At 46.4% G+C, this 26,343-nt stretch overlaps 7 protein-coding genes across 7 annotated transcripts; 1 reads left to right on the forward strand and 6 right to left on the reverse strand.

The window, feature by feature from the left end:
* Positions 1 to 761: 761 nt before the first annotated feature.
* Positions 762 to 2,116, reverse strand: N7466_000759 (NAD(P)/FAD-dependent oxidoreductase; the record flags this gene model as incomplete). The annotated part of the gene is made up of 2 exons (XM_057160157.1): positions 762 to 1,762; positions 1,855 to 2,116. 2 exons carry the CDS (start codon positions 2,114 to 2,116, stop codon positions 762 to 764), a joined length of 1,263 nt encoding a protein of 420 aa, XP_057026405.1.
* A 675-nt stretch (positions 2,117 to 2,791) lies between these two features.
* N7466_000760 (uncharacterized protein) lies at positions 2,792 to 3,210 on the forward strand (the record flags this gene model as incomplete). The annotated part of the gene is made up of 2 exons (XM_057160158.1): positions 2,792 to 2,929; positions 3,052 to 3,210. 2 exons carry the CDS (start codon positions 2,792 to 2,794, stop codon positions 3,208 to 3,210), a joined length of 297 nt encoding a protein of 98 aa, XP_057026406.1.
* A 524-nt stretch (positions 3,211 to 3,734) lies between these two features.
* Positions 3,735 to 5,123, reverse strand: N7466_000761 (uncharacterized protein; the record flags this gene model as incomplete). Its single annotated transcript, XM_057160159.1, has 1 exon — positions 3,735 to 5,123. The coding sequence occupies one exon, from the start codon at positions 5,121 to 5,123 to the stop codon at positions 3,735 to 3,737; it is 1,389 nt and encodes a 462-aa protein (XP_057026407.1).
* A 1,918-nt stretch (positions 5,124 to 7,041) lies between these two features.
* On the reverse strand, positions 7,042 to 9,672 carry N7466_000762 (threonine/serine exporter family protein; the record flags this gene model as incomplete). Its single annotated transcript, XM_057160160.1, has 1 exon — positions 7,042 to 9,672. One exon carries the CDS (start codon positions 9,670 to 9,672, stop codon positions 7,042 to 7,044), a length of 2,631 nt encoding a protein of 876 aa, XP_057026408.1.
* A 1,520-nt stretch (positions 9,673 to 11,192) lies between these two features.
* Positions 11,193 to 12,013, reverse strand: N7466_000763 (TspO/MBR family protein; the record flags this gene model as incomplete). Its single annotated transcript, XM_057160161.1, has 2 exons — positions 11,193 to 11,641; positions 11,911 to 12,013. The coding sequence occupies 2 exons, from the start codon at positions 12,011 to 12,013 to the stop codon at positions 11,193 to 11,195; spliced, it is 552 nt and encodes a 183-aa protein (XP_057026409.1).
* A 1,411-nt stretch (positions 12,014 to 13,424) lies between these two features.
* Positions 13,425 to 17,752, reverse strand: N7466_000764 (putative ABC multidrug transporter; the record flags this gene model as incomplete). Its single annotated transcript, XM_057160162.1, has 2 exons — positions 13,425 to 15,944; positions 15,998 to 17,752. The coding sequence occupies 2 exons, from the start codon at positions 17,750 to 17,752 to the stop codon at positions 13,425 to 13,427; spliced, it is 4,275 nt and encodes a 1,424-aa protein (XP_057026410.1).
* A 2,132-nt stretch (positions 17,753 to 19,884) lies between these two features.
* Positions 19,885 to 21,063, reverse strand: N7466_000765 (uncharacterized protein; the record flags this gene model as incomplete). The annotated part of the gene is made up of 1 exon (XM_057160163.1): positions 19,885 to 21,063. The coding sequence occupies one exon, from the start codon at positions 21,061 to 21,063 to the stop codon at positions 19,885 to 19,887; it is 1,179 nt and encodes a 392-aa protein (XP_057026411.1).
* Positions 21,064 to 26,343: the final 5,280 nt, after the last annotated feature.

Consider the following 26,343-nt stretch of genomic DNA (forward strand, 5'->3'; position numbering starts at 1 on the left):
TGGCAGGACTGGAATATGTTGAGATCTTATTCTGGCGATATGTTGGTTTTCTTGACGGTTGTTGATTTTCGGCAGTTTCAAGGTTTGTGTTAAACCGTGGACCTGTGGTGCTGATCTTTGGGGTCGGTTTGGGGCAATTACGATCGGCACGTCCCGATGGACGGGATGCGTTGCCCTATTTCGGCGACTCGGTCCGTGCTCGAATTGCTCTCGGGTTCCAATGGGCTTGGAAATCTCGGGAATTGTGCATATGACTCATTAAGAGTCATCTTGTATATCTTAATCTGTGATTCGGCACGTTGGTCATATGGTTGATGTACGTTTAGTACACCCTTGCTGTTCTGAAAGATACAGGTCAAGCCTAAACTGAAATACATCTCTGATTAGACATTTTCGAGTTCTTGAATAGGAGACTTCATTCAATGTTAGTTAACTGGTTGAAGGTTTCAACGGATATCTAAGGCTTTTTGTCTCGGTAGAAACTGAAGCGTTGATCTTGCATATGCAGAAAGTATGCTTACTAGTACTGACTTGAAATCCCCACATCTTCTTAAACTTGATCGGATTATTCCGACATGTCTGGGAAGCCATGCGGCTCACAAAGTGCTCTTTATATGATGATCAGTAGTTATCCGCATTATTCTTTCTGTGCTGAATTGGAAACATTCTGGAAGGCCGGTATCTTGCCACGAAAGGCCTGATATCAACTTGGCCAAGCCAGGAGCACAAGTGAAAATTCCAGCCATGCCTGTATCTTCAAGTCAGCTGTCCGGCATATGCTCAATGAAACGGAGGAATATGTTACCATGACCGTTAAACCCAGCGCAGATCCATTGGCCCTCAAGACCCTCGATTGGTCCAAGCAACGGTGCGCGATCAGCCGTCATCCCAATGATTCCCGTCCACGCATGATCCAACCCTTCCCCGTGTCGAAGCGGAGCCGATTCCGGCTCCTTGCATAGTCCCAAGAACTCCTTTGTACTATTCCGTGCAAGACGATCGCTAAATTTGAAATCGTCGAACGTGATCAAGTCCTCAGGTGTCATATCTGAGCTACTTCGTGTGCCCGTCCCACCGAGCACAACCATCCCATTCTTCAATGAATTGACAGAGAAAAAATGATCGGCTTGATACCTCAATGCCATGGTATGATTCAACGTGCCTTCGCCAGAGAGAGAAAGTGGTGGAACAAACGAGTTCACTTGCGATCGGCGAGGCGTTATAAACTTGCTCAGCTCTGGCAGTAGATAGGCAGCATAAGCATTCGTACAGTGCACCACTGTCTGAGCAGCAATAATGCCACGAGGCGTGTGGACCTCCCACTTGAAGTTTCCCACGTTTTGAGAACGTTCGATTCTGGTAGCCGGACAATGAGTCCATAGCTTACCCCCTTTCGCAATGAAATCGTTCAAGATCCATTGCACAAGCTTCCCGGGATGATTCGACGCAGCGGGAGACTGGTACGCACACAAAGCTCCGGGGACCCTCGTTTCCTTCTGCGCTGCCTCTCCTTCATAAAATTTAACGTGCGAGACATCGCCTCCAGCCGCCTTGAACGCTGCAAGCGAGTTACTGAGTAGACGGACGTATTCTTCCGTCAAAGCAACCTCGAATGTCCTCAAATAGTTAAAGTCACAGTCAACGTTATGGTCTTTCACAAATTGCCGAACATTTTCCAGAACAACGCGTTCATTTTCGAGAATCTTTCTCGCCTGTTCGGGTCCGTGGAATTTTGCATATTCGGGAAAACCACGGAAGGAGTCTAGCATCCATAAGAGAAGTCAGGACAAGAAGGACACAGAGGGATATCGCAATTGCAACGTAAAAACCAAAAGTGAGGGTACATGATCCTACCTGGTCGGATGTGTCCGGCATTTCTTCCACTGGCACCTGAAACAGCTTCTCGTGCCTCGATAATCAGAATATCTTCTCCCTTTACGCCAGTTTCGACCAGTTTCCAGGCAGTCAAGGCCCCTGAGATGCCCGAGCCAATGATCAGGTATTTTGTCGCGGGGGGAGCTGGAGCGAGTCGATTGGCGTGCAGATGGGGGAATGAACGTGTGGTTCGGTGCCAGAGAGATAATGTTGAAGAGGGCTGTGGGAGTGATGGGTGCATTGTTTTTGTCATTGTGTTGGATGATGCGGGGAATCGGCATGGGCGTTGGTTATGCTGAAAAGTGGCATAGACGGCCTTCTAAGGTTCGGAAAACTTGTAACTGGTTAATTGCAACTTCTGAATTTGGCGAGCACGACATTTATATAGCATCATTGATCAGTGATGGGGGATGAAGCGTGAGGGGTTTCCAAGTTTATCTATGTTTCTCCGCTTTTCAACGCGGAGACTTTCCGACCAAGAAATACCCATTCTAGTAATGGCAGCATTGCATATCGACATGAATGTTGATAAAATCCCCAATTTCCAACATTTGAATGAGAACATACAAAACCGAACCCTTAAGATCCATGTGGATCCCAGGATGAACAAACACCCCATTTTCACGATCTATGAATCAATCAGAAAGCTTCATTCATACTTGCCAAGGAGCTATCTCTAGGCTCCAAGACAGGCTAACCGAAATGGCCCCCATCGACCAAGCTCCCACATAACATTTATAAAGGGGCGATCGGGATCTGCCGTATTTTCAGCCGCTTGATTCTTGTTGGAAAACATAAACAGTCCCTGCGGTCGGCCTTCTTGGAGTCTTGGTCACGCTGCTCAACTCGCCACGCGGGCGAATTTTCAGCGTTTTATCGCCATGAGTCGCGATCGCGGTCAAGAATCAAGATCATCATGAAATGTTTCCCCGGTCCTGAGACGGGGCTATCGAGAATCGCCTTGCGGATCTTGTCGGTTCTAGCTGCTGTGGGTGGCATTGTTGCTGTCAGTGGCGTGAGGTATTATGCTGAGCAGTTTTACTACTATTTCATTGTGAGTGATTCAGTGAAGACCAGAAATACTGTGCCTTTGGCTTGATATGTGGCTCACATGCTATATAGCTCGGTATTTGCGGGGTTTGGTCCCTAATCAATATTGGACTATTATCTTTCAAGCATTGCTGTCCTCCTGGATATTGCATCTTTGTCGACTTTATCATTTTCGCTGCGTCGGCCTTTCTCATCGTTGTTTCGAGCTTTGGGGCCGCTTTTGGGGGATTCGGCCTTGTTGGACGTGCAATTGCGGTTTTTGTTTTTGCGGTACTTGCATTGTAAGTTTTGTTTTCTTTCTTTTTCATTCTTCTTTTCTTTAATTCGATCCAAATCTGGCCTTTGCTGACATTCCGCATAGAATTGTACATTTTGTCTTCTTTGTCTTGGCTTGTGGGGATTTCCATATGAGGCGACATATGAAGCGACGAATGAAGCGACGAGCTTCGAAGCCCAGACGACCTGAAAGCCAAGTATGAATTATGTTTAAGATCATTTGGGAGATAATGTTTAGTTAAGGGCAAATAAATGTGACTATCGTAACGTCGCTAGCTCGGTACAAAACCCCCGAGGTACAAAGTGTTGAATCCGCACGGAAATCTAAAAATATTCCAACACAAGTAACATTTGAAGCGATCGACATAGCACATTCATCAGCAAATCAGCAAACATTTGAAAGATTCAAGTTCATATCAAAGCTCCATCACAACCACGCGATCAACATAACACTTTCCCAGTAAGAGATGCAAGTTCATATCAAAGCTCCCATTTCAGTCCCAGTCCATCGTTCACCCGAAGTAGAAAACAAATCACATGCCTGCCGGCCGCGGGGGCATACGGCACCAAGAAACACCGAGCGCCGTGGTCAACTCCTTCAGCACCAAGTGCAAGAAATAATTGACATGGCTGTCATCGTGATAGCTGTCATTGTAAAAAGCCATCAACGTGTACCTCTGCTGATCTTCGTAAACATAAACGCTGATGGCTCGGGTGAGGATCACACAATGGAAATCAATATTGGCAACATTCACGTCATCAGGATAGTGTCTTTGAATGCATTGCGACGGAGCGCCCAGGTTGGTGAGCAAAGCTTCCGACGACACAAAATCGTCACTGCCCCCAATCCGGGGCAGAGCGAGCTCAATCATCTCATCCACGACGTTGGGCCGCTTGCGGTCCCGCACAGTTTCCTGATAGTCGTGTCGGAATTGGCTGAGTGTGGACTGGAAGTCCGTCACGCGGATCATGGGAAACCACGCCGTGCTGTACACGACGGCGGGATGGTAGCCTTCAATGTAGGCGCCTCGTCCGTCGAGGTAGAAGACGCCCGTGTACATGTCGGAGTCGACGTTGACATTGAGCTTCTTGGTGGCGCATGCAATCGCGGCGTGAGTTGCGTGGTAGACGTGAGTCCCGGTCTTTCCCAACTCCTGGCAGAGCTCCTCAGTTTGCTGTACGTCCAGGGTGGCGATGCACCTTCTCGTTTGACCGGGGCGGGTGCGAAGGCACTTCCATTCGGGAATCTTGGTCGGCAGGGCCATGGAGGGAATATTAGATTTGTATTCCTTCCAGTGCTGGTTCGCCTTATTCTTGTCATGGTAGGTGTGCTGTGGGAGGCTGGCTAAAGTGTGATAAGGTGGGGAAAGCTCGACGGCGTCCCAGACAGCATGTTCCTTGACGGCTGCGGTGGCCAATTTGAGGAGATTCCCCGCAAGAAGCATGAGACCCCTGAAGTCAATGAACATGGGGGGAGCTCTCAGCATGATTTGGTTCGAATAAATCAGCACATAGAGGGTGGGTCTTCGTGGTGGCGGCATCAGCTCCCGTAACTCCAAGACATCTCCGGCGGTTAGCACGAAGGTCTCGGACACCCACTTTGCCAGTTCGCCATCCATTCTGGGATCAATGTACTGCCATGTTTTTGTCTCACGGTTGAGGGTGCTGGCCAGTGTGCCGTGGTTCCGACGGATGTTAAGCCATGCTCGCTGTAGGTCTAAGAGAAACATGTCCATGGGGCGTGACATGACGAGATCGAGTGCTACAGAGATGGTGAGATGCTCTTTAGTATGAGGACCTATATCCGAGGCCATTTTCAGCATCCAGCGTTCCATTGGGCACATTTGACGATTCCATATTCCGGGGCTTGTCTCCCACCATTGATCCGCAAACCTATCGGTCGGTGCAGCGGAGGTGGCCATTTTGAATAGATTGCCCTCGAGGACCTTTCAATCCCAGCCGAGAACGATTGCGCGGGAAGAAAAAGAAGTTCGGAAGGGAGAAGAAGATTGGAATATCTTTATTATATAGCGGGTTACGGTTACGTGTTACGTTGCGCTTTTGACCTCCAAGGTTACGCTCAAACGAAGCGATTTGAAGCGTTGCGTTTTTACGTTACGCTTAAACTATGTGGTTTGACTCCAGGTTATGCTCAAACGATGTGATTTGGTCTGGAAACGATGCGATTTGAAGCGTTGCGTTTCTACGTTACGCTCAGACTATGTGGGTTTGATTCTCTAGGCTGTGCTTAAACAATGCGATTTCGTTGAAACGATGCGATTGGAAGTATTATACTTCTGATCTCCAAGGTTATACTTCAGCCATGCGATTTCTTTTTGAAATGATGCGATTGGAAGTTTTCTGGTTCTTTATTACACTTAAAAGATGCGATTTTGAATCCCTAGGTTACGCTTAAACAATATGATTTTGGTTTGAAATGATGTGGTTTGAAGTATTGTAGTTCTGCATATGTGTTACGCCCAAACAATGTGGTTTTGATTCTCTAGGCCGCGCTTCAAATGTTAAATAATGTAGTTTGGTTTTGAAATGATGCGATTTAAAGCGTGTACTTAATTGATTTATGGAACATTGAAGGATGAATCTAAGAAGTTGAGGACATCTATAATACTTTACTATCTGGGAGGTATCCTATAACTTTGAGAAGAGATGTGTCTTTCACCAAATTCATGTGAACTTATTCTAGGAGATTTTCATATAATTCCAAGTTGATACTCAAGGAGGGTTATTGATAAATATAGAAAAAGAACATTCAAGAAGGATAGTGAGTCTGGAAGATAAAGGTCTTAATTCCATTCATGTTGGTTTCCGCGTAAACAAAATCTCTTTGATGCTGGATTTGTACATGGCAAACTTCAATATAGCGATATGCATTGTGGTGGCTGCGTTCACATTGGATATTGAAAAAAAAGGTTCGTTTGCTACGTTTACTACGTTGAGCTGCTGTGCTACTAGTAGAAATGATCAAGAAGAAGAGTTATATCCCTTCTCCTATTTAGTACCTGACACCATTTATACTAGGTGGTAGTTCGGTGACAGGAGATTTTTACTTCTTCACCCTACTACTCCGTATATAAACTCCACAATAGGTTCAGTCACAAGGTAGTAAGTATCAGTAGCTTACCAGGTCAATCATTGAAAGTCCATAGTACCTAGTAGTAATATGGATTCTTATACATCCGAGGTCAGTTTGCACCTGATTTCATCGCGGAGTCTACGGGTGATGCCCAGATGCTTATGTAACAATCGTTCAGTGTTTCAGATACTCGAAAATTTCAATGTTAAAAGAATCAAACTCCAATTTCGCCTTCAAACGTTCGTTTCCAGTGCATGTTAGAAATGACGAGGTGTACACCCGTCATCGACCTCCTGTCAAGGCTCCAGGGCTAAAAGGTGGCTTAACGCCATGGACCCACCCAACGCGTCATTGGCCAAATAATTGCTTCAAATACTCCGAATTGTGGATCGAGTCTAGAATTGAGCTGTGCTACTATTTATAATTGAGGAAACGCGAGTCCTGAAACATAATCCAAATCTTGAAATAGATGTTGTAATGTATAAGATAGACCAGCTAAATTCATGTTCACGTCTTTGTCTTGGGGGTTCCGAAATGCCAGATCTAGATGTCTATGATCGACCAACGCTAGAAAAAAAAAAAAACCAAGGAATGTTGGAACCAATAAAGAATAGCAACCCGCTTCTAAATCGCTGAAAATAAACAAGATAAAAAAATAGATAAAAAATAACAAGAATTTCAACTCCACATGTAAAAAGCCAAAAAAGCGAAATAAATCTGTCGTATATGCAAAGAAATGGTGTAGTCTAGAAGCTGAACAAGCCAGTGCGCTTCTTTCCGAAAGGATAAATGATGAGAGCTGACATAAAGAGGCCAACAGTAATACCAATGGCAACCTGAATCATACCGAAACCAAGACTGGAGACGGATGTATCAGAGGAGCTGGTGGATGATGTGTCACCAGCGATAACCTCATTGGCATAGGTGAGGCCAGAGAGCAAGGAACCACTGGATGCAAGGCCCGAGGGCACGAGCACGAAGATACCAGGTAAAATAGCCGTGGCGGCATGACCGTGCCACAGACGACTGTACAGGTTACCCAGCATGCCGACGGTGAATGCACCGACGGTATTAGCGACCTCGGACGAGGAGCCGAACTTGAGGGTGCTGAAGTAGTTGGCGATGTAACCGGCCGTAGCGATGAAGACCATAACGGGCATTTGTTTCCACTTGGCGTGGTTAACGAGAGCGAGGAAGACGGCGTAGATAGCAACAAAGGGGAATTTGCGGACGTAGACGGATCCGTAGACTTCCAGGTTGGGGCAAGTGGTTTGGGAGGAGGCGTTGCTGTCCATTAAGCCGTAGATAGTGAGGCCGACTGTGATGCCGTAGCCGAGGAAGAGAGAGTAGATGATGGCGTAGACCATACGAATCGAACCAGCGATCATTTGGTGGGATTGCAGTTCCAGACTGCTGCAAAGGACTGTGAAGCCCGGGAGAATGAGAGCGATTGAGGATTGAGCGAGGGCGGAGAAACAGAAGAGGCGACTACCGTTTACTTCGATGCTGCCGAGGGCGCGCGCAAGGAAGGATGTCAGGATGGCGGCGGTGACTTCGAAGACGTTGGAGTAGAGGACGGAACGGGGGGCGAGGACGTGTTGCATGAAGCCGACGAGAGAGCCAAGGCAGAAGATGATAGGCAGGTCAATCGGGCGAGCTTCGAATGCGAAAGGGCCGACTGCCGCACTGGCGATACCATACAGCAGGACCACCAACCACTTGTTGTACCGTGGTTTACGCTGCATGATATCATCCAGCTCTTGACTGGCTTCCTCCACACCGATCAGATCGTGGACAACGTTTTTATACACGTTGTGTGTATCGGCCAGTCGTCCAAGATCCACACCCTGGGCCATCCGCACCAACTTCACCTCCGCAGTACGGGTGGCCGGGTCATCAAACGACATGATCATGCAGCCAGGAAGGTACAAGAATTGACCAGACACTTCCAGCACCCGCGCAGTCATCTGCATATACTCCTCCAACCGATGAGTGGGGGCACCATAGCGCATAAGCGCACGGCAAAGCTGCATAATATACCGCTGACGCGAGATGATCTCGGCGATATGCACCGTGACACGGATCTCATCCTCCAAGCGCGTCTTGCGCTTATTCTTCTTGTGGCGCTTACCCGGCAGCGGCATAACCTCTGCCGCCGCAGGCAAGCTAGCCGAACTAAAGTTCATAGAAGCATTGACCAGCGACGAAGTCGAGCGGTGATTGGATTTCTTGTACCACTTGAGCTTCTCCTTGCGCGGGGTGGCGGCGCCCGAGGTAGGCATGGAGAGTAGCATGGACGGGGACTGCGAGCCCTTCTTGGGCGTCGTACCACCCGACGAGAACATGGTCTCGCTATCCGAGTCATCGGTAATGACACTCTCCGGGCGCGACGAGCTCCCCGTCTGGACAGCCTGCAGCTTCAACAGCTGCGACAAGATACCACTGCCGCCACCACCGAAGCCGCCGCTAGAGCGACGACGGGCGGCGGCGGTGTAATCGCGCAGTAGGCCCTCGGGGGTGTTCTGGCCCGAGCGCTGGTATGCGCCACGCGGCTTGCGCTTGAGCCGGTCTTGGACCATTGTCATGCTGCGCACGAGGCGATGAGCCTCTGCGCTCGGCGCAGGTTGGCTCGGCTCTTCGCCGGCTTCCAGGGAGCGGAGGTGATCGGCATCGCGGCGGGCGCGACGAGCCTGGAGTTCTTCGAGGGGGATGCCGTTGAAATCGTCTGGGAGGAGGGAGGCGTTCAGGGCCTCGCCATCGTCAGCGGGGCGACCGAGACGTTCGGTGAAACGAGTTGTCTTTTGGCGGAGGAGCTGACCGGCAGCTCGGAATCGGTCGCGGGCAGAGGATGTTCGCTCGAAGGTGTCCGACTCATTTTTTTCGGAGAAAGCGGCGGGGGATGGTCTGTTTGGAATGCGACCGCCGGCGTGGCGGGAATGTGCGGGGGCGGGCGGGGTGACGGTTCCGGAGGCGTGCAGGGGAAGAGTGCTCAACTCGGCGGGTGGCAGTAACGGGTCATTGGATGCATCGGATTTTTCCGAGAAGACACGGTGAGAGTCGGATGGGTGCAGGTATCGATCGCTTAGACGGCTCAGGGAGCGAAAGCGTACTCGAGGAGATCGAACGCGAGGTTCACTTGACGGTTCAATTGGGGATTGGGGGGGAAGTTCAATACGAAATTCCTGTGCGGGTTGTTCAGGTGTTGTGGGAGTGACGGGCGTTGTGGGCGTTGTGGGCGCCTGCAGCCCTATCTCGTATTGGTCGCCATCGGCTGTAGGCTCACGTTCCAAGCTCTGCCGGCTGCTTGTGACTGGGAAAGGAAATTCGGCATATTCTTCGTTGGGTGTAGGGTGTGGAAAAGGGATATGGTCGGACATTAGAACTGTAAGGGGACCGGTGAGGTACCGGGAATGCTATGCAGCAAGTCTATATGCACTAAACGAATGTGAAGAAAAGATAGGGAGAAAAGGTCAGAAAAGAAGGGGAAAACGTGTATATAATAGGATTGTGTAGTGCCACAGAAACAGATGTTCTAGATCATTTATGGAACTGGAGAGCAAAAAGCCAACTGAGTGCGAAACCATGGATTCAACGCAGTTTTTATTCTTTCAAAATCCAACTTCGGTCTTTTATTTTTATATTTGTTGCTCGAAGCGGACTTTGTTCAGATTGGCGTTTTTGGATCCACATGAAATCATCGATAAGAGAAACTGCATGACACAATCCCCACTGCTGATTCGCCAGAGATTTTCATTGGAGTATTACTGTATAGAACAAAACACACTGCATATCCCATTATATCATATTATATCATAAGGAAGATCACCTAGACCAGGGTCCGAATCAATCTTTCAAATGTTCTCTTTCTATTTTCATTCCCTTTTTTTTTCCCCGTCAGATTCTAGAATCCCGAACACGTACCACCCGTACATCATCCACGGGTGGATCCCACGGTGGCGATCAACTTTTGACGGAGGATAAAAAGTATGAGAAAAATCTACCGAATTCCCTTTTAACCTAGGCCTAAGTTGAGTTTTAACTATACCGGAAAAAGATCAAAGAAACAGAAAGAAAAAAATAAAAAATAAATATAAAGAAAAACACTTATCCTCATCTTAATTGCTGCCCTTATCGTCCTACCAAACTCATCCACTGTCAGGCACTCGGCCTACCCGAGATGTCGATCCCGGGATGCCGGTCCACGGTCAATCCCTTGGCGATATAGCCACCTCCTGAGTAAACTTGGTCCATGCGAGGATGATAGGATGATATGACAGCAACCATGATCCACCATAATACGATCATCATAGATCGTCCACAAAAAAGCTGCGATGAGTTGCCAAGGGGGGAAAAAGGTAGGGGGAGCTGTGTAAATCATGGATGTTTGAGTTGATTGTTGTATATATACTTAGAAACAAGGTAGCGAATATTCTAAAAAGAAATAGAAAAAAGATGCCCCACCAAGAAGAAACATATCATTACGAATCAATTGTACGAGACTCGAAAAAGAATAACCTCTTGGTATAGCCCATATTAGAGCACGAACTAGAACTCAAACTAGAAACTATTCCAAGGGCCCTGGAAACCCAGCACAGACGCCACAAGTGGGGTCTAACGCACACCACCTGATCCTAGTGCAGAGAATAACCATGTTTTCTACCAAATCTTCCACTCCATTATGCTAGAAAATCCAGAACGTCCCCACCAGCTCCAGTCGAACCCTGCTGTTACCTGCAAGCTAGCCAAGAGCTAGCTCTTGAGTACTCCGGACTAGGAAGTAAAGAAGAAAAAAAACTCGCAAAACGCATAACAGAAAAAAAAAAATCAGAAAAATCAAAAAAAATCAAATCACAATTGCGAATTTCCCTCTCCCAATTGCTTATTATGTAGTTACTTCTTACTCCGAGCGCTTCTTCTCCTCCGGCAGTCTCCACCCATTCAAGTATCCCACGCCGACATTCAGATACGTCGCATACCCCAGCCACGCGGCATACGGAGTCATCAACCAAAACGCCGTCCGGTCCGCACTCCACCAGTTGACAAGCAGCAAGGCCACATTGCCCGCCAGGAGCGCCATATCGCCAAGGGCCGCGGCCGGTCGCCCCACTCCAAAGAAAAGTGGCATCCAGAGGAAGTTCAGCGCGAGCTGGCTGGTGTACAGGGTCTGGGCACTGGCATTGGCGTTTTGCACCGCCAGGGAAAGCGAGCCAGCCGCCGTGGTCGTCGCATGGTGTGACGCATACCCCATTAATCCGTACAGCAGTGTCCAGGCCGGTCCGAAGAGCCAGCCGGGTGGGCTGAACGGAGGTTGGCGGAGGGAACGGTAGGTGCTTTGGGTGTTGTTTCCTGCTTATCCGAAGTACCCCGTTCGAGGGGTATCATTTGTTAGCGTAGGCGCTTTCTAAATTTGACTTGTTTCGGAGATATCTTTTTTTTTCTTTTTCTTTTTCTTTTTCTTTTCGCGTTCTTTTTCTGGCTTTGCTTTTTGCCTGCTTTTTTCTTCCCGGTCTTGGCCTGTGCTTTGGTGCTTGTGCTAACCACTGCTGCCCTGCATCCTATTTCCGGGATATTTCTCTGGCATTTCTTCGGGGGGTTTGGGATCGGGGTTTGCTTACGGTTCACTAGGAGCGCGGTAGTGGTTCCGCCGATGATGGGCGTCGCGATCGCCAGAAGCGGCGACGTAAACACGCCCTGAGGGAGAGCAAATGACCAAGGCATGGCGATGTGATATCTGGAGCTGATTTGTTTATGGGGCGACGAACAATCTGGGATTTAAATGCAGGCGCGAGGGTTGCATCGATCGCGATCTGGTGAGTTCCGCGTTGTCCTACGTCACTGGCGCGTTTCCGTGGCTGAGAAAATCGTTCTACAACTTGCTACTGAGTACTATTGGCATTGCCGACATCCGGAGGGGGGTTTTTTTCAATTTTTACTCTTGACGAGTAATTCTAAGTTGCATTGCAATATTTGTGTTGTACATATCTGTTGTAGTTGCAGAAAAGTAATTTTGGAGTATGTTTATTTGCCTCAAGATGTAAGTACGGCCGTGCGATCTTTGCTCCACCCATCCCCTGTACAACCACGTTGGTCAAAGCAGACCAGGAAAAAAAGAAATTGTCCGTATGCACCTCCTTTAGCGGGGCTCTCGTTTGCCAAGTATATACGGTCAAGGGGAACTCTGATGCTGCCCAATGGATTGTGTGAGCTTGGACCTGTGGCAATGCAAGGATCAATATCAGAAATGAGAAAAAAATGAAATCAAATAAAATTAGCATTTCAAGGCTAGATGAGGAAACTTGAGCGAGAAGCTTAGACAATTCTAGCCTACAGAAACGGGTATATTGAAGTGTGAAACACTGGAGCTAAGCTCACAAGGGACAAGCTAGTTAAGCTAGTTCTGTACAGCCCTGGAGCCTATTGTTATTGTCCCTGAGGTACGGAGTATCGGTGGAACGCTAAATAACTAGCACCTGAAGAGCTTTCTAGTGTATTGCTTAATTCCAAAGATCATCCAAAATCTCCAAAGCATTACATCAACCTTGGTCAATGCACACAAGAGAATGATCGACAAAATACTACAAAGATAGTACCTCGATCCTGACAGGGCGGGAGGATTTGCCGATCTGCAGCTTGACTTTCCTGGAAAGCGTGGCCTCGGAAGATTGAGTGGGCCCTTTGCAAGTCTACACTCTGCAGTCACCTACATGCAGTTAATAGCGCGTTTTGCGGGTTAATTACTGGCCAATTAGTCGTTAATCCATATCAATCACGTCAACTTGTATCACATATCACATGAAACAGGACAGATCTAACCGACGTAATCGCTGTTCGGACTTGGGCCGGGAATATCGGTGTGGGGGGGGGGGGGGGGGGGGATATTGCTTCAGGACAAGGTTATCACGAAACTTGGTTTGAATGCGATGGATGGTTGGAAATGGAACAGCAAGAGTATATTGATACCGCTACAACCGCGGCTATTAAAAAATGCTAATTGAAATAATTTTAAGGAAAACTTTCTGTCTATCCGACATGAATGAATGTCTGATGAAACGCCACGAAATTGCCCCATCTATGATCTAATCTATTCACCAAAAACAATGCATGCGATCGATCCTCAAAGGCTGAAAGCTTATTCAGCCTTCTTGGAGGCCTTGGTTCGCAGCTTCATCAACAAATAAACAAGCGCATACGAGCTGCAAGCGAAGATGGCAACGACGCCAACGTCACGCCACCCGTAGTAGTAGTGCTTCAGGTTGAGCTCCATCAGGTAATCACTACCCTGCGAGTATTCGCAAACCTGGCATTTCTCCGTAGCGTCAGGGTTGAGCAAGTTCATGTTTACACCAATGGTGGTCATGTACTCGGCCAAGTACTTGGCGCAAGTAGTTCCGTTGGGAGTGTTGAACACCGCCAACTCGGATTCCCTGCAGTTTACAGGGGTATCCCAGACGTCAAACACAAGCAAACCACCCATGAGGTAATTGAAGGGATTCAACCAGTAAATCCAGTAGCGCCAGAAAGCCTGAATTTCAGCGTACGGCACCAAGACACCGCAGAAGGAAACCAGGGTACCGATGATAAGCGGATTGACCAGGGCAGCGAAGGTGGCGTTGGGAGCGTAGGCCGCAACGAATTGACCAATGCCGGTGTAGACGAACTCGTAGAGAAGCATGATGAGGAAGGTTGGGCCGGCTTTGGTGGCGTCATTGGGGAAGCCGACGGTGTAGTACCAGCAGACAAAGTATAGTACGGCGCAGATGATGAGGTAAGGAATTTCGGAGACGACGAGAGCTGTGACGAAGGCGACCCACGAGTACATCTTGGACTTCTTCTCACGCTGCTCGTAGATAGAGCGGCGCTCGATGAAGAGCGGTTGTAACTGGTTGATCACACCGGGGGCGACGAAAATGAAGTTGAAGATAGTGAACAGACGGAGCTGCATGCTGCCAACGCTGTCGCTGATCATCCAGAAGGAGAAACCATTGAACAAAGCAGATCCAATATGTAAAGCCATTTTGTTATTGACGTAGTCCGTGTTACGGAATAAGGCGGTGCTCATGCGGGTGGTGACCATCTTACATTGCTCCAAAAGCGATGTGGCAAACTCCCGGCCATCATCGAATGTTCCGGGAGGATTAGCTGCGGCAGTAGCGATAATATTATCAAGCTCCTGGTAAGACTTTTGATGCTCAGGGGACTCAAGCCAGACTTGATTCCAATCCTTTCCTTGGCTAAGCTGACCCGAAACAACATCGATCATATGTTCAGCAGGGTTGGTATTAGCCGGGCAAGGGGCACCATAGCGAGTGAAGTAATCCTTAACAGTTTGACCATTATCACCAATATCGCCAAAGTAGACAGTCTTACCACCCTTAGCAAGGAGCAGCAGGGTATCGAATTCGGCAAACAACTGAGCGGAAGGCTGGTGGATGGTGACAAGAACAGCCTGGCCAACATCGGCCAACTTGCGCAAGAATCGCACGGTGTTGTAAGCAGACTGGCCATCAAGACCGGAGGTAGGCTCGTCCAGGAAGATCAAGATACTGGGCTTCGATACAAGCTCGACACCGATGGTAACGCGCTTGCGCTGCTCGACACTCAAACCAGCACCAACACGACCAACCAGAGTATTAGCAAGGTCATGCAGCTCGAGCAGATCCAGGATTGTGTCGACGTATTTCAGTTTCTCTTCACGGGGAACATCCCTAGGTTGACGGAGTAAAGCAGAGAACTCCAAAGATTCACGGACAGTAGCAAAGGGCTCGAGGACATCAAGCTGCTCACAGTATCCGGCAGACCGCTGGAACGAGACGGGCAACTCACGACCGTCGACCATGACGGAGCCGTTAATCGTGCCATCAGTCTTGCGCTGAGCCAGGACATCGAGCAGCGTGGTCTTTCCAGCACCGGAGGAACCCATCAGGGCTCCCAGCATACCAGGCTTAACCCATCCGTAAACATTGTCAAGCAAAACGCGATCACCGGAGGGGGTCTTGACAGTATATTTCAAGTCCTTCCAAGTAAACACGGATGTATTCCGAACGAGCTGTGTTTCAATATCACCAGAGCCGTGTGCGTCGTTCTCGGAAGGCTTAGTCTTTTCCTGGATCTGGGCTTCTTCATCACCTCCAGCTATCCGGTTATGTGCGACAAGCCTCTCGCGAGGGATAACAAGGCAGTTACCACTCTCACCGGGGGACTGCCATTTGGATGTGGCAATGATAGTGACAGCCACAAAGAGAACCCACCAGGCCCAGTTGATACCGAAGTTTCTCCAGAGATGTGAGTGGCTGTAGGAAAGAGAAGCAAGGTAGTCGACGCCGGTAACAGATGTATCACCGGGGGTGGCGCCAGGAACACCGGCACAGGACTGGTATAGGGAGTCTGTGTAGCCAGGACCGTTGGGAATGAGATTGGTTCCAACACAGGCAATTTCTTTACCAAAGAACTCATTGGAAAGGAGTGCCTCAAAGCCATAGGCTAGGGGATCGATCCAGAAAATCCAACCAAGCCAAGGGTGCATTTCAGGCTTCTGGATCATATAACCAGTGTACATGATAAGAGCGGAGATCATGAATCCGGAGACCTTTGAAGCACCATCGAATGTCGAGAAGAGAGCACCAATGGCTCGGAAAAAGGCAGTCATGGACTATTATTCATATTAGCAAGTAGTCATTGTTTAGAAGATCTTAGAGACTTTACCATAGTTGTCGCAAACACCAGAATCCAGTAAGTAAAGAAGGCTCCAGCTGACATGGTCAGGCCAACCATGAAGTAAACAACTAGTGAGAACATGCTAATTTGGAACAGCAGAACAGGGATATCAGCGGCAATCTGAGCCAGGCAGAATGCGGCTGGGTGGAAGTAAGCGAATCCTTTATGCTTGACCAGCACAGGGCGACCGCTAAAGGACTCCGTAACTTCAGACATGGCGAGCAAACTGTTATAAAGCAGGGAGAAGAAAAGGGCACCGGACTTGACAAAGAGTCCACTAGAAGTATCAGGGGCATTGTAGAAGAGAGATCCAGCGATCAAGGCCTGCATCAAAGTGGCGACCTGCTTGATGATGAAGGTGGCCTTGTCTCCCCAAATAATCTGATACTGACGCTCAACACAGGCTTTGATCTGCTCGGTAAAGCTAACAGTTAAAGGGCTGTTTTTAGGGAGCTGCTTAGAAGTCTCAAATGCAACACCATCTTTGAAGTCCTGGGTACGCTGTTGAGCGACCTCAGAGTTGGGATAGTCATATTCAGAGATCATTCGAGAATGATAGGAGGATTTCTCATAAAATTCGCGAAGTGCGTCCTTGTTTCGAGGGAAGCGGTTCTCATAGCCCTCACGGACACGGCGCTCAGTTGGCACAGTGACACCAGTAAGGAAATCAGCAACATTAGAACCTTCACGACAAATGAAGCCCGCCTCTTCCATAAATGGACGTGCATCGGCACGAGGACCATAATAAACTTGCTCGCCTTCGTCAAGAACCAGAACCTTATCAAAGAGGTCGTAGATTCCGTTACCAGCTTGGTAGAGAGTAACGATTGTCGAGAGACCGAGTGTATCAGTCATGGCACGAATCGCCTTGGTCCATTCCAGGGCGGTGCTGGCATCGAGTCCTCGCGTACTGTTGTCCCAGCAGAAAACGGATCCACGAGTGGCCATGCACTCGATGATGGAGACACGCTTGCGCTCACCTCCAGAGACACCACGAACATACTCGTTTCCGACCTTGGTATCCTCGGTATGCGAGATTCCCATAGCTTCAAGCAGGAATTTCTTCGACTCTTCGCGGTAGGCCTCGGGGGATTCGACACCGTTAGGGAGGTTGAGCGGAACCTTGAGACGTGTCGCAAAGTCCATAGTTTGGCCCACTGTCAGAGTGGGGAAGAACAATTCCTCTTCTGTGTTGATGACAATCTGGCCGCGGTAGTTGCTTGCTTCGTCGGAGGTTAATGAACCAAATCGAACATCACCCTCCACCGACTTGTATCCTCCTCGCTTATTCGCAAGCATTTTCAACAAAGTGGTGCAGCCCGAGCCCGGACGGCCCAGGACAAGAAGCATTTCACCGGGTTTGACGCAACCATGACTATTATGAAGAATAGTTTGTAACGGGGCCTTGTTGCGCGACTCCTTGATATGGGTGGGGATATTGAATTGCGACAGCACATTCTCGTTGACCGCAGCATCAGCGCTGATGACCTCCACGTTGAGATTTTGCCAAGTGACACCCAGTTCCTGACGCTTGAACCCGGAGCTCAGATCTCGCTCATGTTGTTGTTGGAACCGTGATAGCAAAGCCCAGTCGTTGTTGTGGCTCGATGTAGAGATGGATTGGGAACTGTTCTTGATGGAAGCCTCTTCTCCAACAACAGTGACCGCTGCACTCTCCGTGTACTCTTTCATATCGATCGACCCTCTCCTCGAAGATGAGGGGGGGTAGTTGGAACCCTCCATGATGTAATGGAAAGTGGTTTGCAGAAGACCCTGGGTTCCGCCGGGCTACCGTTTTCTTTTATAAAGCGGTGCATTGATCTAATCGTATATCCGCAAATACCCCAAGTGGATCAATCCTCAATGAGACGGTATTCTAAATCAGCCCGAATGTCCGACTTCCAATCAAAGTTCGGCATCACAGACACATTTTCCGAATGGGACTCCGAGGCCAATGTTTACACGCGGCGGACCCGCGCACTGTGACAGATCTTTTCACTTTTCAGCCCCTTTTCGACACAGCGACTTGTCGAAACACCAGCAGGGACCCACGTCACGCTCCGAAATCTCTGCTCTCGAACCAAGGTGGATCTTCACGGCACCAGGGATGACCCACGTACAAACAAAGACACGGAACCTGAAAGTTCCGCTGACTGATCATCTTACTCTTGTTTGTTGACAATCTGCGAAAGCGTGTATACTGAATCTCCGCCCTCTGTTTCAAACGAGGTAACAGTGTGGCCTGGACCGCCATTGTCTAGAGTCCGTGCCCTCTCAGCCATGTGGTTCTTTCCCTTTTTCTCCAGGAGATAATCTATCGGTCTTTGTCGGCACTGGTTGCAGCTCGGGCTCCGACAGAAATTGAGTCAGCCGGGTGGAGTCGGTTTTTGGAAATCCCCGCTGAGTCAGCGGACTACTCAAAGCTGAAAGCCCGTTGTTCGCCTAAACTGAACCCCTGCAATTAATTCAACTGGAGCCTTGAACCGACCAATATAGATTCCTACGGTGTGTTTTTTTTAATTTTTTTTTTAAAAAAAAGGTCTTTTCCTCTGGTTTACCTCGTGAGATTGAAAGAAAACCCTCAACTTGACCAACCCTGATCAGGGCAAGTAACCCATACATGGGCTGGATTCTGGACGCTAGGCTGCGGGGAAGCTCGTTGGCCATTGTTGATCTGTGTGTTGACACTGATGGAGCTCCACATGCTCAGATTCAATAGTGAAAGTTAGCTTGCTACTTGCGCCCCTCTTTCAACTTATCGTCGAAAATCCCAGCGAGCAATAGTGCAGTAGTAATGTCAAGTCCGGTGTTTCTCTCCCCGCGTGCATCTCCAGTCACTTAGTACCCTATCACCAGGCCCGTGGGCCAGCAACCCCTTTCCTATTCCGAAGGAACCTGTGTCTTTGGAGACGTGATTCGCAATTACCCTTTATACCATCGGCTCGCGATTTTGTGAAAATCGACAATAACGATAGCGTATTCTAGGTACGGAAGAGATCGTCTCGTCGGTTGGACAACAGTGCTGAGTGAACACATGTTAGCATGTACTGTAATAAGAATTGTGGGGCACGCGGCACGGGTAAGCCTCACTATTCAAATTGCACGCTATGTGCGGGAGAGTTGCGCGCCGCCCTGAATCCCTGGCACGTTCCATCAAACAGAAAGAGAAACAAGTTCAGGTCCCATGCCTGGGGAGTACCGAGTATTATGAAAAAAGTGTCCAATCATAGATCTGATGATGACCTCTCACTGAGTTAATTGTGATACCGGGACAATCACATTCTCCAACCCTTGGTGGAGATCGATTCAAGTCACACCGGTATTTTGAGGTACTTTCTGAGAAGTCAAATTTATCCTCGGAATCCATGAAGAAAAAGGGGATTTAATTTTGTTGGACAAGAAGGCTTCGAAGGCTTCGTATCGCAAACGGATATTTGACTTGTCGTCAGGAAAGTTGAGAAATGCTCAATCTCTTTCTTTGGAATCGGAGGGGAAATGCTCTCATCACCTATTTTGGGTTCGTACTCACTGTAGTGATAATGTGTCTTTCGGTTGGTAACCTAACGGCCTAAAACCACAAGTGCTGGACGAATCAGCTATCCATCCAATAATTGTTAGGACTAACATCGTGACAATGTGCAGAAAAAAAAAATTCATATTCTCAGGTAAAGTATATGTCCTGAATGTCCGGCTCAGGAACACGCGAATAAAATAATAATAAGGGTGAAACAGTAATATAATTGAAGCTGACGGTGACGTACGGAAGTTGTCTGACACTTCACTCGTCAAGTCAACCTTCGTGATAACATCTGAGTGCAAAATCGGCTTGCAGAATGGTTCAAATTGAGGTCATGTATCAATGCTTGCTGTATCAATCAATCGATGAAAATTGGGCTCCATTTCTTGCCCTGGTCTTGAACGGATGAAAATGGAAATGATGGAATCCTGCCAAGTTCAATCGTATCCATTGGCTCTGACTTGACCTCAAATACCCTTTTGACATCTTGGTGTGTTTCCATATCAAAGGGCGGTCTAATGTCGAATTTTGGTAGAATCCCACTTCGTTTCATACTACACTCAGCCTCAATGTCGGGTTGGGCTTCCACACCAAGGCGGGCCTCGATGACAGGCTGTTTCATGCCATAGTGAGCCTCCGGGGTCGGGCGTGATTCATTTTCAAATTGTGATCCATGAATAAACATCTCCAGTTCCAATGGCAATTTATATGAAAGTGGCAGCTTCATTTCAGGACGAGCTTCCATACCAGAATGAGCTTCCATATCAGGATGGGCTTCCATATCACCAGGGGCTTCCATATCACCAGGGGCTTCCATATCACGAGGGGCTTCCATATCACCAGGGGCTTCTATATCACCAGGGGCTTTCATATCATGAGGGGTTTCCATGCCAGGATGAGATTGCATATCGACCTGTGGTCTGATGTCAAGAAGCGGGTCAATCTCAACGGGTAGTGTGGGTGGAAGGTTCAACTCCTCGCCAACCGATGGCATGATATCTGTGTTCATGGTATCGTCGGCCTGGGACTCGGCATTTGTATGAGACTCGTTCTCTCTTGAGACCTGGTTATCTTCGATGATTTCTGGTTCGAGATTCATCTCATCAGACCCGTCAGATTTGGAGTCCGCAGATTCTTCATCATCCCCACGACAGCTCTTGCAGTATTGACTCTCAGCTCCATTTTTTCTGAAAAAGGCCTCACGATCCTCATCGTGATTCCCACGCACGCAATACCTTCTTTCTGCAACGCAGTAAACACAGAACCCCGAGCACATCAGGTTCTTGTTCCGGGGGAGGCAACAACTTAGACAGAAGCTGTAGGGAGCATCGTAATGAGCTGGGGATTCCACCGTTTCTTCTACCGAGCTCACAAGTGCGTCTAAACTCATATTGGCGGCCGGTCTAGCGGTGTTTTCCATTGGATCATCCACGGGATCATCCATGCAGGCAGAGTCATGGGATGGAGAAATCAAAGTAGACGGAGGTGATGGTGTGACGTAAGGTGGTGGGGTGTCTGAGTCGTAAATCAGCCACATTAATCACAATAATGAAAAGAGCGTAGCTTGCCGTGAATTTGCCGTGATGAAAACCTGGCATTTTCCATCTGGTTCGCAAGCCTCAACTGTTCTCGATCTCGCTCCCTTCTGTCGCGTTTGTAGACTCTATCTGCCTTTTTTAAGTTAGCGGTTTTGTATTCTTCCTTTCAAAAGCGCATAACTAATAAATTACCTCGCGATGGAACTTTCGGCACGCCCCACACATCTTGCAAAGGTTGTGGCCATTCAATGAGATAAATTCTTCAATCTCAAAGACCTTTCTGCATTTGATGCAAATCTGACTGTGGCGACCTTCAGCACGGGCGGCCTGGGCCATCCCCCAGCCTCCTCTGCAGATGGACACCGAGGCGGATGAATGAGGATTGCCTTGAAGGTAGGCTGGCATGTTTTCTGGAGACAGCTGTCGAGTTTGGTGTTCAAAACAGTGTTCTGAAACGGGTGATTGATCCATTGCACCAGGAGATAGCCTCCAATGCCTGTGGGTGACCTGAACCTCTAGATTTCGGGGACCAGGATTCGGCGAAGAGAATTGGATTTGATGGAAATTCGCCATCAGAAGCTCATTGTAAAAGGTAACAGGTTCGATCAAAGTTACGGAATCCATGGATATTGGCAATGGACAGGATTAAAGAAGCGGGTTTTATGCCCAAAATTAGTTCTTTGATTGATTTAATTCTCCCAATTACGGGGAAGATTGGGCTCAAGTTTGGGAATAGGCGTAAATCGCTTTTCGGCGAAGTATAATACGAGGGGGGCATATTATATCCATAGGATCAGATCCACAGGATATAAAACTCGATTTTGTGATGCAAACGATGTAGCTATTCCGGTTTTTTATGACTTACAATGCACCTGTGAATATTTCGAAGTTTTTTGTACTATAAATCTCGATTTTTGGATACAAATGATAACACACTTTCAGATTCCTTAAGTACTTTTGTTTATACGGCGAAAGAAATATTTCTCGATTTTGGGATGCAAGTGATGAAACGATTCTGAATTTACTAAGTACTTTTGATTAGAGTCATATTTATAATATTTATAATATCTATAGTATTTATAGTATTTATAGTATTAATATTAAAAGAAATTTTCCTTGATTTTGGGATATAAGTAATAAAATAATTAGGATAAAAGTGATGAGAGAAATATTTCTTGATTTTAGGGCATAAGTAATAAAACGATTCTGAATTTATTAAGTACTTTTATTTAGAGTCATATTTATAATATATATAGTGTTTGTAGTGTTTATAGTACTAATATTAGAAGAAATATTTCTTGATTATGGGATATAAGTAATAAAATGATTCTGAATTTATTAAGTACTTTAGTTTATAGTACCAAAGAAATATTTCTCGATTTTAGGATACAAGTGATAACATGATTTCAGATTCCTCAAGTACTTTTGTTTATACGGCGAAATAAATATTTCTCGATTTTGGGATGCAAGTGATGAAACGATTGGGATGAAAGCGATGAGAGAAATATTTCTCGATTTTGGGGTACAAGTGATGAAACGATTCTGAATTTATTAAGTACTTTTGATTAGAGTCATATTTATAATATCTATAGTGTTTATAGTACTAATATTAAAAGAAATTTTCCTTAATTTTAGGATATAAGTAATAAAATGATTAGGATGAAAGTGATAAGAGAAATATTTCTCGATTTTGGGGTGTAAGTGATGAAATGATTCTGAATTTATTAAGTACTTTTGTTTAGAGTTATATTTATAATATATATAGTGTTTGTAGTGTTTTGTTACGGACCCACTTGATCAAAACCTCAGAAAAGAGATGGGAACCAACCGTTCCCAGGAAGCATGAAACAAGCCACGGGACACGTGACCAGTCAAAGGCTCACTGAGCCAGGACTGAGCAAGCAGTCGGCAGAACGAGTCAGGACGGGAAGTCCAGTACCTAGGTTGCTCTACGTGATGAACCTCCACTCCCTCCGACTACACCACATTCGGTCACCGCCCAAGCAAAACGAACCCGGTGCGCAGGGAGCCAGTTGGGGCCGCCTCGGCACATTAGCTATTACTCCGCCATAACAACATGGCATATTCAACATGATCACGTGAGGCGTAACCCTCAGTGATCAGGCACCAACCCACCCTAGCAGTGGGATGGGATCTCATCCTAGCGGTGGGATGGGACCCAGGCAACAGATAGGAAGGACTTAGTATATAAAGACAGTCATTACCCACATGTACTTAGTTCTTCACGATCAATCCATACATTGTTACTTGGAACCCAACAGTTCATTCACCTATCAGTTTCGTACAAGACAAACCCCTACTAGGAGAGGTATCCTTGGTCTCTAGTCCCTCGACTCAGCACCCAAGTATAGCTTGACTAGGCGACACCCTCTTGGACGCAGAACCCCCCGTTGAGTCTATTCTATAGACCCGAGCCCGTATAAGGCCTAACGTCAACTGGCAACGGTACGGTTGCGAATCGACGACTCAAGGATTGAGTGTCTACTTGGTAAGTAGAAGCCCTAACGAACGATACTCACTGTGACCACAGAGCGTTGCGTAACATGTTTATAGTACTAATATTAGAAGAAACATTTCTTGATTATGGGATATAAGTGATAAAACGATTCTGAATTTATTAAGTACTATGGTTTATAGTACTAAAGAAATATTTCTCGATTTTGGGATGCAAGTGATGAAATGATTGGGATGAAAGTGATGAAACGATTCGCCAATTCTGATACAATGATTTACCGATTTATTAAGTAATTTTGTTTCCAGTATTTCTAGTATTTCCAATATTTCTAGTGTTTCTCTTGGAATCACATGATCATGTTTGACAAGCTTCATCATTATGATCGCTTGATCTCATGATCGCCGGCGATGACCGGCTTCATGTGCTTCCTTCTTGTTCTAGATATATATCCCTTTAGTTGGTTCTTCCTTCTCTCTCTTCTTCTCTCTTCCTTCCTTATAGTACTTAATACCATTGCATTACGTTCTCGCCCTCTTCTTCCTTTGTAGACTTTGTGTCTCTTCAGGTTATGAGCCCTTGTGCCAGCCGATTTAATCTAACCTGTTGATCGACTGCCCCGTTTCTTGTTTACGCGGTATCCCCGCGTTTCCCCCGTATTATAGGTGATGTGATGTACCCCGGTCTTTGCAGTAATTATATTGTACCACCCTGTTTGTTGATCGTACAGGTCTTTACTGATCTTACAGATCCTTGTGTATCCTGGGTTTTTGTAGTAATTGTATTCCCTACCCCGTTCGCTGGTCGCTTAGATCGTACACCCTGTTCGCTGCTAGTCACTTAGATCGCACACCCCCTATTCGCTAGTCGCTTAGATCACACACCCCGTTCACTAGTCTCCCAGATTATATACCCCGCTCACTGGTCTCTTAGATTATAGTCCACATCAGAAGAATTAGCCTCTTCCGTCAAAGCTAAGTAATAGCTTTACCTGTTAGAGACAAAGAAATCTAAATTTTCCTAGTCCTTACAAGCAACACATTCCACAGGTCATCACAATCTATCACTAACTAACTATCTCCTTATTAATAATCGCACTTACCAAAACCTTAAGTTTACAAACTACACATATCCTTATAAATTACAGTTCTTTCTCGGGTAACCGCAATACATCACTCTCATCCCGTATACATATAAGTAATATAACAATTGTCATTTTACAACACACCCAATAAGCAAAGTAGATTTCTAGCCTATCATTAATATATATACTACCAACCCGGATATACATATTATCCCAAATTAATCCTAATTTACTAAATTTAGCCCCACCCTGCGGCGGCCGATAGCCCTCACCCCAACGACACATCCTAATTTCAACTTCTAACCTCACTGCCCTGTTTTTCGCCCGATTGTGTTTATCACATATAGGAATATCTTAAGGGATTTGATCCAAATACGGATCACTTTTGAATGGACTTGAGAATGGACTTGAGAATGGACTTGAGAATGGACTTGAGAATGGACTTGATAATAGATTATATGACTAGGATCTCTGCCTCTCTTTCTTACTAGTTTTTTTGACAATTTACTGGGAGAAAGAGAAGTAATATAATATAGCACTATATATAATAGAGTTCAAGGATTTCAGATAGAAGGAATCAATTAGAGGGATTCAACATATAACGGAGTTTAAGGATTCAATTAATTGATATATAATGTAGCACTGCATATAATGGAGTTCAAAAATAAATATGAATTTGGAATTACGCGTAATTTACCTTCTGCCGGTCTGAAGATTTGAAAGTTGAAATTCGGATGTGTCGTTGGGGTGAGGGCTATCGGCCGCCGCACCCACCCTACAGCAGCCAATAAGTACCACCCTAGTACCATAACCCAATTTCAAGTTTCTATTATCATACACTTTCTCCATTCCGTGTTGATCACATAAACAATCATATAATAAGTTAGCTAGATGGCATACTATCTTATCCATTTTAATAAGTACTATATTATAAGTAATTTTTTTTTTCATCTAATCTCAAACTTCTAAGTCTGCTTAGATTACTGCGTAGTGCGTGCTTGCTTAATCCTACTTTGATTTCTGATTTACACAGTAAAAAATATGTTTTAAGTAGGCCTCATATTAACTTGGAATTATATAAAGAACTGTATTGTACGCTAAATTGTAAGTGCTGGATCGTACGCTGGATTATACACTGGATTGACTGTACGTTGAATCGCTACAATTCCTGATATGTTGAATCAATTCTTGAACTCTCTATTATATGTTGATTTTGAACTCTATTATACGTTGAATCGCTGCAATTCCTTATATATTGAATCCTTGAACTCTCTTCAATATTATATGAAGCGCTGTATTTTATGCTGTATTTTATGCTATTATACGTCGAATTGTTCAGATACGTATAGGGTCCCATTCGAAGGATGTTTTCATAGCCCTCCTTGGAAAAATCAAGAAGAAATCTGTACTTTTGGGTAATTTTACACGATCTTACCATATGTATTTATCAAAGTGAATCAATTGGGTAGTAATTGGTGGCGAATTTGAAGGGAATATACATACTGTATCTAATGTTCAAATGCTGCATGTGGAAACCCGGCACATATTGTAAGTTACTTACTGCACTCCTACACATATTTAATTCGAAGAATCAATTACTACACATATACATACTACATCTGTTGACCTAAGTAGTGGAGCGAACTCTCACATGTACAAGGAACTATAAGGAACATTGAAGTCAATACACTAAATTATTGATTGATTAAATGCCAAGTTGAA

This window comes from Penicillium verhagenii (genome assembly GCF_028828195.1).
Source record: "Penicillium verhagenii strain IBT 33310 chromosome Unknown utg000002l_segment0_segment0, whole genome shotgun sequence".
NCBI lineage: Eukaryota > Fungi > Ascomycota > Eurotiomycetes > Eurotiales > Aspergillaceae > Penicillium > Penicillium verhagenii.